General features: G+C 42.7%; 2 protein-coding genes across 2 annotated transcripts; one reads left to right on the top strand and one right to left on the bottom strand.

Moving 5' to 3' along the window:
• The first annotated feature begins 1,080 nt into the window (after positions 1–1,080).
• On the top strand, positions 1,081–2,508 carry LOC131676663 (serine--tRNA synthetase-like protein Slimp). The gene has a single exon (XM_058955896.1). The coding sequence runs from the start codon at positions 1,199–1,201 to the stop codon at positions 2,474–2,476; it is 1,278 nt and encodes a 425-aa protein (XP_058811879.1). The 5' UTR covers positions 1,081–1,198; the 3' UTR covers positions 2,477–2,508.
• LOC131676662 (lysosomal-trafficking regulator) lies at positions 2,484–17,105 on the bottom strand. The gene is made up of 10 exons (XM_058955895.1): positions 16,953–17,105; positions 16,808–16,884; positions 16,036–16,321; positions 15,797–15,913; positions 13,244–15,740; positions 8,778–11,849; positions 8,015–8,709; positions 6,122–6,281; positions 2,829–6,054; positions 2,484–2,774 (listed from the first exon to the last, which is right to left on the bottom strand). Exons 1-10 carry the CDS (start codon positions 17,103–17,105, stop codon positions 2,642–2,644), a joined length of 10,416 nt encoding a protein of 3,471 aa, XP_058811878.1. The 3' UTR covers positions 2,484–2,641.
• Between the last annotated feature and the right edge of the window lie 1,645 nt (positions 17,106–18,750).

Genomic DNA, 18,750 nt, shown 5'->3' with positions numbered 1-18,750 from the left:
TTTTTTGTTTTTTTGTGAGTTTTCGGTACTAAAAATTCATTAAACTGTAATTTTTCAACCGGTTTATAATTTTTTAGAGTGTTCCGAAAAGAAGAAAAATACCTTTCCAGCGGTATGCCATATTATGTTCTTTTGTTAAAAATGCTATGCGGTTTTGGGACAACAATATGAAAAAACCATTATTTTGCGATTTGTTCACGGAAATTATAAAAAATGGTTCAGATTCTTCTAAAGAGGTGTCTTTGTTTAGAGAAAACATTTAATTTCGCATTTAACGACCTACTTATGATCAAAATCGGTTGAAAATGTTAGTTATAAATTTTTCCAAATTAGAAACTTGCTCAAAAGAATTTTTACAGGGGCCTCTAATTTTTTTATTAAAACAAAGATGCTTCTCAATAAAAATGTTGAGCAATTGTCATATTTTTCTTGAAAAAAATGCAAAATAACGGTTACAAAAAAACATTGCATAGCATATAGATGGAAAGGCCATTTCCTCTTCTTTCCAGAGAAACCCAAAAAAATGAAAATAGGTTGAAAAAAGAACGGGTAGAATTTTTTTTAGTATCGAAAGTAGTTATAGTTATTTTTCTCTATAAATCAAGATTTTAAGGGTGCATATATCAAAGTGATCAAACGCTTGATCAGATCTACAACCCTTAACATATCACTTGAAAACCTTAATAAACATCGTATGATTTAAGAGCCTAACGTCGTGTTTAGGGTATCATCCAAACAATATGTGGAATCGTTGCAGTGCGCAGAGTAAAAGTTCAGAGTTTTTTTTTGATTGGGGAAATACATTCATTTTTTTTTATTTTGTAGTACCGTACAATCGGGATAACACTGTAAACATAATGTTGTGTAAAAATATATGAAACAGCAAAGCACACGCTGGTTTACGCACGTCTGGTTCATTCCTCCCAACCACCTACAAACTATCCCAATCAGAGAAACTCCGGTAACTCAGCAATTTCATTCATCAGCCGTTTCCCGGTTTCTCTTTCTATCGACACCACACACACACGAGCAGGTTGTATTTACCCAATCATATGCATACGATAAGAAACGTCAAATCACAGTGGGTTCGCTCTGACCAAGATTTCGTTTCATCATCTTGCGTTCTTGGTTTGCAAACTTCCCGTCAATCCGATTTTCTCACGTTAGTTACAGTTATCGTTAAATTAGATTCTTGCCAATGCTACGGGTTCTATTGCACAACATCGATCCGGCGGTCAGCCGCAGCACAACTATCCGGCGTACACTATCATCCGCTCTGTACATCACGGGTGATAAGGCGAAAGAACAGTATGCACCGCTAGTTCCCTACTTGGACTTTCAGTCGAAACTGGCCGACCTCGGTAAGCTCGAGAGCAATCTTCGGCTTCGGCGATACCGGCTAGATTTCGAGGTCCTCAAGCAGCAGTGGGAACTGTACCGATCGATTGAACTTCGCAAAAGGAGCATCGAGGCTCGTCGGGTGGAACTGCGGGATCTAATAGCGAAAGCTGTCAGTGAGGATGAAGTCAAACAATTGAAGATGCAGGCCACTTTGGCCAAGGAGGATTTGAAAAGTTTGAAGGAGAGCAGCTACGCGGTAGCGGATGTCTTTGTAGCTAAAAACTTTCTGAGGATTCCGAACGAATTGCACGAGAGAACGCCGGCGGATAATGGTGTAGTACTGTTTCAAAACACTACGGTCAAATCGAAAGAATTGGCAAGTATAGGAGAGGAGTGCTTGGAGGAACATGATTCCACCCGTTTGTATATGACTGAGGACGCCGCTTTGATGGACCTGTTCCTACCGATGTCCTGTGTCAATGTGTTCCAAGACGCCGGTTTTATTCTATTTTCGAATCCAGATTTTGTACGAAGTGTTCTGGTGGAAGCAGCTCAAGTGGATCTCAACTCAATCTATTTGGTCAACGAAGAAGTTGATCTTGAGCATACTCTAAATCGATTGCATTTGTGCGGAGGTGGATCATTGTTAGGGTTTCTTGGCTATTTCACAAAGCTGTTGGTGTTTCCGAATGCACTTCCGCTCCGGTTGGTTACTGTTGGTAATCAGTACTTTAACGAGAAGATTCAAACCAGAGCAGTTCATATACTGGCAACAGCTCATCATGAAACAGAAGCCATTCGAATCTTCGACGAAGCGATAGAATTGTACAAAGAATTTTTTGATAGGCTAGAAATAAGATACAGGTTAATGCTGGTCTCTGCTCATGGTTTAAACCCGGCAGAAGCAATGCGCGTAGACGTGGAAGTTTTTAGTCCTAAGGCAAAAGATTTCACCAAAGTTGGAGACCTGTGCTACTATTCAGATTTTATCAGCAAACGGATAGCGTTTAACTATCACGAAGACAAAATTCAGAGGTTTCCACATATTGTTTCGGGAACTGTACTAGGGTGCGTCAGTATGATAAAACTGCTTTTGCAACTGGGTATCAGTTTCAAAGATTTGAATGTTAAATAAAAGTAAGTTATAGAATAAAAAATATATTTAATGTCTAATTTGTTTCCAACAAAAAAACCTAGATAACATTCTTATAAAGCTCTCATTGATTATCATTATAAATACACTTTTGAAGTACAGTTAGGCTCACTATTTGGCTGATGATGATATGCAAATATTCATCATCTATTCAATGGAACGACGAATCGGCAGCTCCAGTATTTGTGGCGATGTTCCTGGAAGTCCCTCAGATTTCCAAATCTGAATCACATTGCTTGTGGTCAGTATGACCAAGTGCTGGTTTCTCGAGTAGATAATGCTGCAAAAAATAATAGTGAATAAGGTCGCTTTCAATTATTCAGTAACTAGTTACCTCTTCAACCCGAAAGCATCATACGGATTCGTCGTAATCTCTCGAACCATCGCCAGGTTCCAGCTACTGTACAGCCGTACTACGCCATTTTCCAACCCGACGGCAATGCAATTAACCCCGCAACCTTCCTTCACTGCGGTATAGCAAAGCGCCGTCACGGGACATTCGAGGAAGACATGCTCCACATACTTTGCGTTGATCGTGTGCAACCGCAGCTGGTCGCGGCTGGACGACATCGATACGTTAACGTAGTCCAGATTGTAGTTTTCCGTTACCTCAAAGCTTTCGTCGTCGACCAGCGTGGACGATTCGGTGGAACGATTTAAACCCAATTTGGACTCGAGACGCGAATGAACCGTCACTATGTCCCCTAAGGTTGAACTGATTGCAACCAGATTGATCTTCGAATTAATCACATTCACTGGCCTAGGAATTTCTCGCACATAACTCAGATTATTGTAGTCCCAAATAGCTGCGCTGCCATCCATGCTAACGCTAACTACAATTTTGAACTCTGTAGAGATCGCGATTCCGGTTATCTCTGCTCGATGTTTGATCAAGATTACTGGGAAGTTCCACTTGATCGGCATTGTGTCGGATGTGTCATCGCTGTCATCATCACCTTCTAGCTTACGCCTTAAAGTTGCACTTTTTCGATCGAGCCAACGTCGGAAAGAGCTCGACCGCGATGGTGTCACCGCAGGTCGAATGTTATGATTGAAGAATGACACCTTCCGGACTTGCTGCTGCTGAAAGACGGCTATCCTTCCCGACTGATGTCCGAACCAGATGTCAGTACAGTTAGGATCACTTCCACATGCGGTGATTGGGTCCATGTTGGAGTTATAAACCAGTTCGTTCGATTTCGTGTCGCTTTGCTGTATAGATCGATACCGAATGACATCATCAATTTGACCCCAATTCACCACATATTGACTCTTTGATTGCTGCCCCTGGAAGATGTTAGACCGGTAGGATAATCCCACTACTTTGTTACCATTCAGCTGAGCCAGTGAGGTAATATGAGTTGCCATAGACCTCATGTCAACTATCTTAGGATTCGGAAGTGCTGGTGACCCACTGTATAACCCCCATTTGAGACCATTTACGCTATCCAACACACTGGAACAGTTTATTACCGCAGGGCCCACGATCGCTTGAGGATGGGGTCCATCGAACAGTTGCCTTGGCATTTGGCCATATGTTTTGACCATCGTTTCCAGAGCCAGCTTTTCCACTGGATCTTCAATATCTGAAGAGGTGAAATTGGCGTACGTTGCCGGATGAAATACGTTGATTGCCTCAACCGCTGCCGAACCATTCTGTTTGTAGCCAAAAATCAAATCTATCCAGTGAGAGATTCGTTTCCGAACATGATCGGATTCCAAGGCTTGACGATGAATGAGAACGAATAACCTGGAGGATTGGTTGGTCCAGCGGGGCAACTCCACATGGTTAACAGGTTCCCCAGATTGACGAACTCCAAAGTCGAATCCTTCCAAATTTTCCAAAAACTCCGGTAAGCAAAAGAACTCCGGTATCAGTTCTTTTACATCTGTTGGTGAATCTTTACTGGCCAGGTTCCAAGTAGTGGATAGTGAATGAAAGGTTCGATCAGGGATGTCAAAACTATCGTCCTGATAGTGCAGGAAAAGTGACGTGAATGGAAGCATCCTTACCAGAAAGTGTAACACCGTTCCGGAGTTCGAGTAATGTGAGCTGTAGTGGTACGGTTGGATCTTACGTTTGCTAATGCAATCACCTTCCGTCTGCTTGAGATAGTTATAGTTGTTGATGTAATGCTTCTCCAGTTCCTTGTATTGCACCGCTATCGGTTTCTCGAGGATGCGATAACTTTGCTCCAGAAGAAGATCCAGTTTCTCATTCTCATAATCCGATAGTATCCATGGAAATACAGGATACTGCATGAGATCGTGGTAACTTCGACCGGATATTTGATTCAAGTGCATCAAGTACTCCCAATTACTGAGGAAACCATCCCTCCAGAGCTGTGTTTGCGTATCCAACTCCTGTCGACCTTCTCGTTGGACAAGATCTTGGAAAAATCCGGCGAAGATCTCGCGCTCCAATTGACGATCAAACACCAGAAACAGTGATTTTCCACTTGTGAGGAATATTTCCACCGCTGTTTCCTGATGCTGATAGCGCTTGGTCCAAATCTTCGTGATACTGTACAAATCGTAAATGTCAAGATCGCCCGTATTTTGACTCAACATCAATTCTGTACTGGTTAAAATACATTCACTATCTAGCTCCTGCTTGGGTGAGATCTGCTTCACGAACGAGGTATACAAAACCTGATTTTCCATTGAAAACTCCTGACTCCGATTCTTCGGAATCAGGTAAGCCAGCAACGGATCAGGTATCTGTCCAGCAGCGCATTGTAAGTCTTTCTGCAAAAATCGCTTATCCACGGTTAAATGACATCGTTTTAATCGCTTCTGGGACATATCGGGACCATGTGTATCATCCACCTCCCACGAGTTTGGATACAGCTTCGGATTATACCATGGAGCATCCTCGTGGGTCATTTGATCGATGATCTGTCGCCACTGGTTGAAAAATTTAAAATCACTATCCTTCTTCAGCTGAATGATCAATTCCTTCCGTAGTCGGTTTTGCTTCTCGACGATATTTCGCGTGATCTCCATCGCAGCAACCGTGCACGAGTGAATCAACTTTTCCTGTTTGTTGATTGATTTCATGATCGTTTGCTCCTGATCGTTCAGGCTGACTGTTCGTAGATAGTCGAATTCTTCCAAAGTCTGAGTAAGCGTCCACGTGCTACTGTGCGTACCTTCGATCGCCTCGCAGAAGTTGTTTACGTATGCAAGATCATCCAGCGACATATCCTTCGGATTGAGCAACAGAATACTCTGGCTAAAGACTTTCAGCATCCGAACATCACAAATCAGTGACAGATAATTCCCCCCGTCGATGTACTGACCAAGCTGTTTGATGGTGTACGTTTTCAAACTTACGGGACGTTTTGGCAGTAGACACCAGAGAATGATGTTGCCTCCCCGGGGATTGCCGTTCAGTGTTCGATTCATGAGACTCTTAATCAGTAGCACTTCGGCATCGGATACCGCGTGATTTCCGTCGCACTTGGTGATAAATTGGACGGCTTTGTCGTGAATTTGGTTGAAACGAGTCTTCATTTCGGCTTTCGGAATCGTGCTGCCTGGAAGGTCTACGGTGAAGGCTGTAGGAGATAATGAGACATGATTATTGTTAGATATAACTGTGACCAGTGGAAGAGGGAAACTTACAATTGTTCTTGTGGCCGATTATTGATTCCGTTGGACGGTAGATGAAGAACTGGAGCAGGTTTCGATACAGCAGAGCGTGTAGATCACGGACACCGCGCGTTACTTTGGGATTTTTGTGTCGCTCGGCCAGTGTCAAACTGTTAAGCAGGTCCCAGAAGGGCTGTAATAGAATAGCGTTCGTTATGTTATTGTGGCTTTTTGAGGATTGAGGAATGCTGAATGATAAAAATGGCAAACAGCAAGATGTTTTTCGGTGGTGCAAAAAAGAGATTAAGGATCGATCCATTAAATTAAGTAATGAAACTCTTTTAGCTCTCAAGCTAAAACAACTAATCTGCATCAGCAGTATCGCTGATAATCACTTGAAACATTCCGAAAAATTCATTATGGTAGCGTGGTCCGAAATCGACCACCTAAACGGCTAAACGAACGGAACGCAACAACGCAAAATCAGATAGAGTAAGATGTTAGGCGTAGACAAAACAAGCTCGTTTTTGTATTCGAGCCACTCGCGTTAATGTTTACAAAATCTTTGTAAAAATCGGATCCAAAGGCTATATCAGTATAAAAGCCCAGAATGAAAACTATACTGTTGTAGGAAGTGGATGTAAACTAAACGTTGGATTGTAAACAGGTAAGAATAACTATCAGTACCAAAAGGGAATGTGATGGAATAATTTTCACGTTTCTAATGAAATCCTGACATGTTAACACGGTATGCGAAACGGTAGCAAATGCGTTTGATCACACGTAGATGGTGATGATGGCGCTCAGAATCTTGTAAAGAATTCGTATACAATGATAGACGTTGATCTGTACTGTGATGGGTTGGACATGTTGTCCCTGGGGAGGAGAATTGTGGTACCATGGGAGAATTGTGGTTCGCGTAACGCTCTGTTGAAATATACTGCCATCGTGGGATGCACAGCGGTCAGGTGCTATCAAATTCCTATGGAACTTCGTAGCCTCCTGTACATCATTGGTTTCGACACTAATAGCTGACACCTCGTCAATTTTTTCGCTTGCCCATTTCTTCTCATGCCTTAGTCAAGGTTGCCCTTCGCGATGTTGCACGGGGCCTCTTAAATACCGACCCAAATACTAATGGCATCACCGATATCCGGTAGACCTTCGCTGAAGTCGGACATTTGGTTGCTGATTTGGTTACATTATGCTCGCTCGTTATCACTGAACAACTGATGTTATAGTCGTCCCTTCGCAGAGTCAGTGTAACCCCTTAGCCTTTTTGCTGTACTAGTGTGTCGAGTTTCTTCGTCAGCTGGTGAGCTCCCAGCATGCGAAGTTCAGTAGGTACAACGATCGCAGCCACATGACGACATAATTTCGCCGATTTTTTGCTGTTTCTTTACGTGGTCAGCCTTCCAATAGCAGCAAGTGTGTTCGAGATCCGACTATACAATCTCCGCTGCGATTGAGGTACTCGCCTTTCCCGGTGATGTTGGGGTAAATGACGCGCTCAAGCTTACTGAACTTTGCCTCGACACATCGCTTGCTCTATTCTTCCTACTACTTAGCTCTCGCTGTATTTCGTGCGGAATCAGATAAGATTTGGATGTACAAACCCGTTGCCAAAAAAAATAAACACCAATTGAAACTGCATTAAAACGTCTTTTGTCGGTGATTCGATCGTATCATATTCGCTCGAAAAATCAATCCTTCGCAATGCAGATTAATTAGGATGTTCAAATGCCACCATCAACAAATTCAGTACAGCACAGTTGCTGAGAAACATGGGTCCATCTCTCCTACTTGTGTTTGCCCTACAAATCAAACATTAATGCAGCGTCAGATTCACGCCTTCGCTAACAAGCAAAGTATGTTCCTAGATTAAATGTAGGCAAAATTATCTACGATCGCAAAAAAAGTACTTACATTAATAAAATTAGTCGACACCAGTGCCCTATGCATGAAATTTGTCACAAACTCCAGATAGCTGCTAAAGTTGCTAGCATGCTCCACCTGCTCGTCTCGCTCATTCATCTTGATAGCCGTCTTAACCACCGTTCCGACGAGACCATTCTCTATCATGTACTGGACAGCTCTCGGTTGTCTCATGCACAGGTAGTCCATCAAATGCAACACTAGCTGAAATAATCTCGCTTCTGCATGGGCCTGGAGCAAGATCGCCAGCAGTACATTCAGTCCACTCTCCTGCACGACGTTGATGCGATAGTCGAGAACCACCGATTCCAGCGATAGCGTAACATTGCTCTTGGTGATCCACCGGAAGCAACAGTTCAAAAGTTCGACGTTTACGCTATGCGAACCGATTTGATTACCGAGGTGGTGCCAAAAGATTTTGAACTGCTCATCTGTGTAGTTCAGGACAGATGGATTCCCAAGTGCACGGTCGCTGATCACAGCAATTAAATTGATAATCATTGCTCGAATTCGGATGTTGGAGTTATTCGCCAGGATCAGCAATGTCTCGATAATTTGATTTTCCGCGTTGAAGAATTGCTTTGCTTCCTGATCAGGAAGAATCAACAAAAAGTCGCACATGGCACGTAGGAAGCTTTCCTGGATAAAATCGTTGCCGGTGCCGAAGTAGTTCTGTTCGAAGAATTCTGTTGGAAAAAAATGGCAAAATAAAACACTGGAAACATGAATTCTCTTTTGAGAAGCTTATACTCACTAAATTTAGTTGGAAGCGTCTGGCTCGATCGTTGGAGATCCTTTCGAATGCACCTTTTCGGAGAAGTGAATGTCTCCTTCGGAGTGGAACAAACTCGCGTCCCGGAGCTCTGCAAGCGTCTAACCTTATGTTTATCGTTCTTCCAACTTCTCCTTCGAGTAGCGGTATCAGCCAAGGCCTCGTTCAATTTTTCATAGTTGGATTCGTAATGGGTGATCATTCGCTGAGGAGTCTTTGGCGATGATGACAAAATTGCATCCGATTCCGTACTTTTATTGCTAAGTTTACTCATCTCGATGAAGCTGGTTGTTGACTCGAAGCTAATGTTGTTTGTGTTTGACAGAGTTAGAGGAATCGCCTTCCGCAGCTGAGAGTATTTGATGCGGCGCTCGCGTAAATTCAATCGTTGGGCAAGTCTGTTGTCAAGGTTCTTTGTGCTACGACTTGAGAAGTGCGGATTGATGTTGAAGTAGAATTTTTGTCGATCGTGCGTTACGTAGCTGTCGGTTGGCTTGTGCATTAGGAGCAGTAATTCAATGATCTCTTTAAGCAAACTAATCTTAGGAGGAGTGTTCGAGAGAGTTGAAATCAGCGCGACTAGCGAATCAGCGGATGAACGCGATATTTTAACAGTTTTCGGAGGAATGACAAAATTTATCCGACAGAAATCGATCAAGGTTGGAACCAGACCAGCTGCGGCCAGTCGTTTACAGTTGTAGTTCATGCCGGGGTGTTTGTCACGAGTTGCGGTTATCAAAACGTCGAACACCAAGTTCAGAACTTCTTCCGATCTTTCAATCCATATTTGGAAATTTTCGAAAAAGAAAATTACAATCTCCGGATAACGGATTCGTGCAACGGAGTTTACCAGGACACAATACGTATCGGTCCGACGAGTCAGAATCGGTTGATCAAAGGCAACTTCCAGGAAGGCAGCAAGGACACAAATTTCCTTCCGACATTTCTTGTTTTTGAGCACAATTCCTACTAGCTCGAGTAGATCACGTTGAACGAATTCGTTGTAGAAATCGTGATTGTCGTGAGCGATACGTAACAGTAGGCTTAATCCATTGGCATGGATTCTGGCTGAGTCGGACAATTCAACGATCCTTGCGAAGGCAAACAGTATTGCGCTGATGCCACCGGAGAGCAGTATTGATTTTTGCAGGGAAGAGTTCTCCTTAGGAGTCAAATGAGGCGAAAAGCTTAATATTCCAAGAGATACTTTTCCATGGCCAGATTTAGTCGTGATAAACACGTCTGGTTTATAAGCGGCAAAACAGCCCACGTATGATCGGTGCAGTAGCTGTGATGTGCTTCCAAATTGAAGATCATCTACTGTTAGTTTTGGCAGATTCAAACATCCGTAGTTGGGAATTAGTGCACCTTCTTCGATTAAGCCCGTCAGGTGCATCCAATTTGGTCCGAGGGCATAGAAATTGGCCATGACAGAAAGGTCTGTAACGCACGTTTTGAACAACTGTACGTTTGATAGCGAAAAACTAAGCGGATTATCATCGTCAACGCCAACCCGGTGTCCAATGGCGAGTATCGGTAGTGCGGTGTCGATATGGATTTTGCACGGATCTACGATTGCTAAAGTTTGCTGTTGAGTTCCGTCCAAGGTAACGACGACAGATATGGAGTTGTCTATCTGGCGAACAGACAGTGCTATTAAACTCCAACGATTTTCCGACACTTGAAGATCTTTTATTGTAAACTGTTTGGAGTGTAAATCGTAGAAATAATCGTTTGAAAGGCTCGTAGTTGCGATACTTTTCCCAGTTTGTAGATATTTGTAGCAATACACACACTGAGCTCCGGCCACATCGATTCGAAAGGCCGGTGTCATTGGCTCGGTTGACCGTTGAAATATCTTCTGGCTCCATAGGTGTGAAAGCTCTTTGGCACAATTTTCACAGCACGTTAATCCAATGGCTTTCGAAAAGTACTGTTTCGTATTTGCACTGGAGATGATGCGATCCGGTTTGTTGAAACGTACGGTAAACTGTTTCTGGCGATTGAGAAATATGGACACAATTTGTTTTTCGCTACCCACGGATATCAAATGAGTCACCGTGAGTCGATTACTGTCCTGCTGTACCGGGCTCAACCGAAACCAGCCAGTTGCTGTGAACCCGTCCGCATTCCATGGCGAAAAGTTGACATAATTGAGGGGGACTATCTTTGCCGAACAGGTGAACGGCGATCGTATGTTGAAGTAGCGATGCAGTTCGCGAAGGTAGTTGATTTTTTTGGACAGCAGTATATCACAGGTCGATATTCGAGTACCATTATCACTGGGATCGGGAAATTGTAGCTCTGTGTAGCATTCTAGCTTGAAATTTGTATCTACAAGATTCATTAACTTCGTTAAAATCAGATGAACTGGAGGATCATCCAGACTTAGCAACTGTAAAAATTTGGAGAACACTTCCGGACTATCCAAATCTGTAATCAACTCCAAAATTGATGTCTGTAGTTCCTTCAGTTCAATATCGCTCTTCTCCAATACCGGACTGAATCCCTCGATCAAGTACAGTGAACCACCCAAAAAATCCTTGATTCCATTAAGTTTCAAAACCAACTGGGCAAGCACAGTGCTCCAATTCTGCGGATTTGCAGCACATTTCTTGGATAACTCAATCAAAATATCAACGACAATAGTGCAGACATTCTGGTTGACCCTCGTCTGTCCCACGTCACGGGATCGCAAGCTGCCTTTCCTAGCAACCAACGGCATGAAATGATCATTCTCCACATCACCTTCGTAGCCATCGTCGTAGGCCGTGGTATAGCTGTCATCTGTCGAACTGACGTCATCCTCGGCACTGAATGACTTCCGCCAGCCAAACGACGGCACCGGAAAGTAATGCTGCTGCTGGTGCTGTTGTTGGTCATCCAGTGCAATTTCAAAATTGCCACTCTCACTGCCGCGCACTTCGGCAATTTTCAGCAACGACTGGAGCACATTAATGACATTTTTCGTCGCCTCCGGTGAGTCCCAGCTTTCGAAAGCTCCACTTAGAATTAGCTTTTTCAGTTCAATCAGAGCGGATTGCATTGCGATTTCTGGAAATAATAAAAAAAGGTTTTTTGTTAGCTACGGTAAATTAGTGCTGCAGTTTCGATCCGTTACGAACTTTGACTAATGGAAATGGGGAAGAAAACATTTGTGGGATATACATACGCCGCTGCTTATAGTAGTTGCCATGTGTATATAATAGGAGCGAAAGCTGCAGTACGCGACGACCGTGAGATTTTGTACGGCTTCGCGCTTCATAAACAAGGTGTTCGGTGTCTCGTATATGGGAATGAAAATGGGGTGAGCCATAGAGAAAAAAAACAAAGTTTTTCATAACAGATTTGACTCCTTGTGAGTTTCAATTTTTAAAGAATAGCAACCTTCAGGGGTATGGGACGCGCGAGTTGCGTTGACGCCAGTTTTGTGGAATATTCGGAAACGTTCCAATTGATGTCGTGTTGTTTGGTTTATGGTTAAGAATCTCTCGAGGGGTGATCATATTTGGGGAAAACCCGTTCTACACATACCCTCAAACCTCAACCGTTCCAGAGCTTTTAATTTTTTGAATTTTCTTACAATACCCCTAACTCAAAAAGTATATTTTGCATTTTAAATCTTTTAGTTTCATTGAAAAGATGAGAAAATTTCCTACTAAACAAAGCTTTAATATCTTTCAGTTAATGGAATTAAGTACCCTGTTAGCGCTGAAGTTGCACTTCGAGACGATCTATGAATTGCTCTTCAACATCATGTTCCTATCTCTTCTAATTTCTTTTTAATTTTATTATTAAACTTTTTCTGAAGTCGACTTGTAAGTGCTTAAAAGAAGTCTAAAAAATATGCTATATATCCATATCCACATAGCTTCTTTTCTGAGAAAAGTGGGGTCGAAATCGTTGTTTCTGCATATGAAATGATGTGATTAAAATAATTTTGCGTCGAAACAAAAAGAGATAATGGCATGGAGTCAAAGAAGAGTAGAGCTGTAGAGCTTGCCAAGATGCATTCTTTAGATGATATTTGTTATTTACTTTTGTAGAAAATTTAACGAAATTCACTTAACTGAAAGGTATTAGTACATTTTTCTATGTAAATTTTTCTTGACTTTTAAATAAATTAAAAAATATAAAATATAGTGAAACCCAAAGATATAAAAATTCCTCATTTCAAACTATTTTCAGAATCACTAAACAATTTAATTTTGCTTTGAAATGAAGAAAAATAACTTTTTGAATTTGCACCACAAACAAAGAAAAACATTTTTGCTCACTGTAACCACCCTATCATGTTGCGAAGTGAATTATCCTCGCACGAGCACATAGTTATTTACACCTTGTAATACAACTAGCAGCACACGAAGAAACCCCGCATCAAAAGAAACAGAAAAATATCAAATTACTAGCCCTACCGCCCATACCCGCAAAAACCCAACAGAACTCACCCAACCGGTTGCTTTTCTCCACAAGCAGCTGAAACACGCTGAGAATCAGTTCCGCCAGCGTGGCCAATCGTTTGCGAACGAAACCACTGCCGGTGAGTAGTTGACGTACTTGATCCGGCAAATCTTCGGCCCGAAGCAGGGATTTCACTCCACCAGGAAGGTACTCGTCCATCAGTTCGGCCAGCAGATGTTTGATGTTTAATATTTCCATCAGGGACCAACTTTTCTCTAACTTGCCATTGGTTGGATAGGTTGAAGGAATCTTTGACAAACCATTCAGGGCGGTGAGTTCATGCAGGAAGGAATAGTCTTCATCTTCCACCGGATTACTGGAGGTGATCGACGCGCTGCAACTGTAGAAAAACTCCTCACTGGCTAGCCGATCATCGATCAGTTCATCGTTGAAGTGGAAGATGTTGAGGATGCTCCGACGCTCTGGATCAACGAGTTCATTCAAATCCGGTAGCTTTGCGGCCGATGGTGCACTGTATGGTTTTGGCTGCCCGGGATAAAGTAACAGACTGAACAGATTATGCACTACCAGTAAGAAGTTTTCGGGAGCATCAAATTTCCTGATGAAGGATTCGTAGAAACGATCATTCGCCAGTAGAAAATGTTTGGCTAGCTTCCAGTGTTCAACGCAAAGTTGCAACACGTTGGGGGTTGGATCCTCTTTCAAACTAACTTGAACATTTCTACCGATCGTGTCTTTCAGATCTACACGTACGTTACTTGTTTTCAGGATTCTAAATAATTGCCCTACATAATCGGACAAATCTTTCAGATTCTCCAAGAGAATCGTCACAAGCTGTTCCTCCAGCCCTTCCAATTGGTGAGAGTTTGCAATACCAGTTTTCAAAATCAATCCCACTTGGTACACGAATTCCGCTCGTTTCGACAGTTCGCTCAGCAGTATTCGATTTTCCTCGTTGAAAAAATCTCCAAACAAATTGACATCCCGCAAACACCGTCCGACGATAATCAAACAACCATTAACAATCTCCTTACTCGTATCGTCCAGTTTTCCACCGGTAGCGTAGTCAGTCTTCTCCCTGCGTAGGTGCGGCAGCACCAATTCGAACAGTACAAATCTGCCCAATCGGTAAGGTACAATTTTGACCATCTCCTGGAGGTACTTGAGTAAGATTGGCAATCGAGGGCGATTGTCCGGTCGTCGGTAAGCATAGAAGAGTTCCCGCTGAACACTAGCAAATCGTTCGTAGAAGTGATCGTTGAACCTTTCACCCTCGCAGCTGTCGCAGGTGGTACGGGCAAAGATGGAACTCGTGATGTTTCGGTTGACAAAATTTAAACTGATGCGTGGGATTAAATCGTTTCCTGTGAGCTTCAGCAGAACTTCCAGTGTTCGTATGGTGGCATTGCAGCAGCAAATTTGATTCGCTGCGAAAAACTGAAGCAACGTGCGTTGGTCGGAGTATGTGACGATGGGGAAGACGTTGAGGAGGATGTTTTCAAGGGCACACACGTAGGCTGTTCGTGGATCTTGCCTTGAATGGTGTAATCGATGCCGGGGTTTGACAGTTTTTTTCGTGCTCGTTCGATTCGGTGTAAGGCTAGTGATGAAGTTTTGTAGCATCTTTAGTAGAATGTCTACCAGTTTAGGCTGGAAATTGCTACTTGATTCATGCAGTTGACTGTATACATGCTTGATAATATCCAAGTTACTCTCCAGAAGACGAAAAATAACCAGAAAGAACTGTTCGCTGACGAGATTTTCGGTAAAGTTTAAAAATGTCTGATTGACAGTTGATACGATCGTGTAAGTGAGGTTGTAGATGAAATCACAGCTGATTGGGTTCGAGTTGGTGGCTTCCAGCTCGTTTCGGAGCAGTTCCATTACTTCGGTCGCGATCTGCTGCAAGCTAATGTGATCGCTTTCAAGTGTGTCAAGGAAGAATAGATTATTTAGGCCAAGCATCAGTATGCCAAGAAGTTTGTGCCGCAAAATCAACCTATTTCTGGGACTTTCTTCCAGCATTTCTTGTTGGCGTAATCGATCGATGGCCATCTGGAGACAACTGATCGTGACGGATTTTTCGTCTATGGTGAGAACATTTTCGTGTAGCACTAAGCTCTCTAGGAGGTTTAGTATCGTTAACGTGAGCTGGTCCTGAGCCAGCGTTACCTGAAGATGAGCGTTGAAGGATTCGCTGTGGTAGTCAGCGATGTTTACCGTTGACAACTTGGAACTTTCTTGTAGTGTGGGTGATGATGCTTGAATACAATGCGTGGGTGAATGATTAGGTGTCCGGATGGGGCTCGTACACTGAATAATTTGTGAAGAGCTAAGGTTGAGCGAATTTCTCTTTGTACTGCTACGCCAGTCGCCATTGCAGGCACGCATTTTAAATACTATTAAAAGTTGTTCACTATAGTCTTCGCGATAGTCTAAGTCAGCTTGGTGTGATGTGTACCACTTCCTTGTTGGAAGAATCCCGATAAGAACATTAGCAAACTCGCGAGCGTTGACGATGTCCTGGTAAAAATAGACCATTTATCTATGTTTGTAAACATCATCTTTGGATTACTTACTTTGGCACCAATCAGCTCTAATGTCCGCAAGATTCTTCCTCCGATACCTCCCAGTAAAAAATCTCTCAAATCCTGACAACGATCTTCGCCAGATTCTACCACTGAATCACTTTCTAACTGCGGATAAAGCAAACGATAGAAAGTGAGTTTATTCTACAATGGGTAAACTAGCTTCCACCGCGATAAGATAGCGAATGTGGGCCGTGCGCTTGGTTACCGTGCATAAAGGTGTTACTTACTGTGTTATCGTTCTGGTCATGCAGTGGTGATAGATTTGCATTTCCTACCACTTGTGTAGTGTCGTCTGCAGTCGTAACAGTGGTACCCGAATACAATTCAGTTCCACTCCGTGCCGTCGCGTACGTGGATGCTGACGAAAGCGACGACTCTATGGATGGCGCACGACTTCGAGATTTCTCCGTGAGGTAGGTGGTAGTTTCTCCCATGCTTTTCGACGAATCGCAGATCTCGTAAATAAACAGTAGTAATTGTCGCGATAAGGCGGATGGAATTGTTTCCGATGTACTGTAGGTGTTACAATGATAAGAAACGTTACCTTTACCCATGTATAGAGACAATCCGGCGTCTCTACAATGCTGCCTACATACTCGCTCTTATCAGTTTTTACGTGTAAGTAGAATGATGAAACCGATTAATAGAAGATTACATCGTGAAACAGGTCAACCGCAGTAGTAGTTCCATATGTTATAATCAGTAGTCTACTTAGAAGTAGTATGATAATCAGTAACACCATTAAGAGATTCTGACAAATTGTTCGTAATATTTGGTATTACTTTTTGTTGGATCAGAAACTTGAATTACTAATATTATAGTTTGTATTGAAAATTACAGCTACTCAGGTACCGAAGGAAAATGAAACCTACGCGTCAGTAATGACCAAACACTTCCGGAGCATAGTACCGTCAACCGTGATAAGAACGCGTACCTCATTCAGCGATAAGCCAACGGATTGACTCGCTTGACTTAAACCGCTGATGGCAAAATACTCACATTGATCGCTGAAAATGCGCTCGCTGCTCTTCGCTGAGCTTATCGAACTCATACAGAAACAGCTCCAACCATGCAGTCTAAACGAACAGATACAAGAGAACGGATGTTTTGCAGTTGTGTTTACAAAAACAAAGACGCAATTTACCTTCCTCCCGCTAACGGCGTCCGACCTTTTTTCATCATCTTCGCCACTGGCCGCGTAGTTTGACCACAGCTCTTTGATCCGCTCATGGTCGTAGGTCGTAACTTCACACCACGGCAAAGTTGTTATGCATAAACTCACCGACGAAGATTCCATTGTCCTTCCGGTGTTTACTACCAGAACGGATCGGATATCTATGGCCTAACAGCCTTTAATACGACGGAAATGTTGTCCTCGACATTAGCTTTGACCGCAGCGGAGTTTATGCTAAGATTCTCATCGGTTAGTATACTCGTAATGTTTCACTTGTGATTCCTACTGACTAGTGCTCATCCTTTGAGCTATTTGCAGACACTGACGGTGGTACGGCTCGATGCCGCTTTACTAGAGATTCTCGTTCTAACAGCTGCTGAAAATCGTAGCATGTATTAGTATACTTATTCAAACGAAACCATTTGCAGTTGAGTACTAGAAATTTCACTCAGCGAAAAGGTCAAGAGTTCATACCTCTTTCAAGGATTACTGTTCATTTTTTATATTCGATACAACTTTCTTATATTCACACTCATAATTAAATCACAGTATTTCTTCCAGATATTATATATAATTACACTTCCAAAGCGATGATTTTGTGGCAAATAGATACGATTCAATAACTTAGAATTTTATGTTCACCATCCGCACGTTCCATTTCTTACGACAGACTGAAACTTTGAGTGAGAGTTCCTTTGTTTTGATTGCCGTTCGTTCTTTCCACTCTGTTTACTACATGAATGCGTTCATTTTTGACGTTGTTCAGCGCAGACACACATACTAGTGCATAATATGTTTGGGTATCTCACTATCAAAATGAACCTTACTATAGTGTGACTCAAAATTTATCTATAAGAATTTTCTTTTAATTTTATTAAAATTTCAGTTAAAAAATCCAGATTATAACGGGTCTAGTCAAAGGCTGTTGAAAAATTCAAAATTTACCTAAATCACTGTGTTATCGGTGAGAATGGCTTGCACAAATTACGCAACACTTCGAAGAGGTACTGGCGTGGGTATGGTGTTTTTGTGACGAGTGAAAGGGGGCTGGATGTTGTTGGCTCGAATCAAAACTTGTCGAAAGTAAACAAAGTTCATTTCATATCGTCAACCTGGCGCCCAGGTGGTGAAATCAACGGGGTGCTGGAGCGTTGCCAAAAAAAAATTATTTCCAGATTAAATTTTACTAAACTTCCCAGTTTAACTCAGCCGAAATGCTGGCTGGATCTAATTCGTATTCCGGCTCCTGTGACACAACCGATTCAAGTTAGAATGTTTAAGGGGTACCATTTCGATGCGGCTTAGCCGCATAACCGAGGCCCGGGCGAGGTGGCCACCGACCCGCCGTCGGAAGCAAGCGAACCTGTGATCCACTCGTTTGCCCGGCTTACTCAAACATAGGGGCTATCCCTAGTTTAAGTCCGACTGAGCGGTAGCGAAGTCGGACAGCACGCGCAAAAGCGATGTGGCGTAGCCACATTGGGTGCTGGACACAAAATAAAATTGGCAACGCTAGCAAAAGGCAAACACAAATGAACACTCCGAATGAACCTATCGTCAATTGACATTTCGACGAGTTTTGATTCGAGCCAATAATATGGGCCCGTGAAAGGGAGAGGCCTAAAAGTGGTGCGACATAGCCTCGAAGTTAAAGCCATTAAATTTAGACTTAGTAAACTCGAAAAAAAATTTTTTGGCGGAAACCAACTTTTTTCGACTTTTTTTTTTCAAAGAGGGGGGGGGGGTAAATTTCCAAATCGAGCAGGTA

Source organism: Topomyia yanbarensis, chromosome 1 (assembly GCF_030247195.1).
Source record: "Topomyia yanbarensis strain Yona2022 chromosome 1, ASM3024719v1, whole genome shotgun sequence".
Classification (NCBI taxonomy): Eukaryota; Metazoa; Arthropoda; class Insecta; order Diptera; family Culicidae; genus Topomyia; species Topomyia yanbarensis.
The sequence above is the reverse complement of the archived record's forward strand: the minus strand, read 5'-3'. Positions and strand labels throughout refer to the sequence as shown.

What these genes read in the sequence shown, in the direction of transcription:
- LOC131676663 (XM_058955896.1), top strand. Translation starts at nt 1,199, where the DNA reads ATGCTACGGGTTCTATTGCACAACATCGATCCGGCGGTCAGCCGCAGC.
- LOC131676662 (XM_058955895.1), bottom strand. Translation starts at nt 17,105, where the DNA reads ATGGAATCTTCGTCGGTGAGTTTATGCATAACAACTTTGCCGTGGTGT. An exon ending in ATGACCAGAACGATAACACA is followed by an intron (nt 15,914 to 16,035) that starts GTAAGTAACACC and finishes CTTTATCCGCAG; the next exon opens with TTAGAAAGTGATTCAGTGGT. An exon ending in GATGCTTTCGGGTTGAAGAG is followed by an intron (nt 2,775 to 2,828) that starts GTAACTAGTTAC and finishes TATTTTTTGCAG; the next exon opens with CATTATCTACTCGAGAAACC.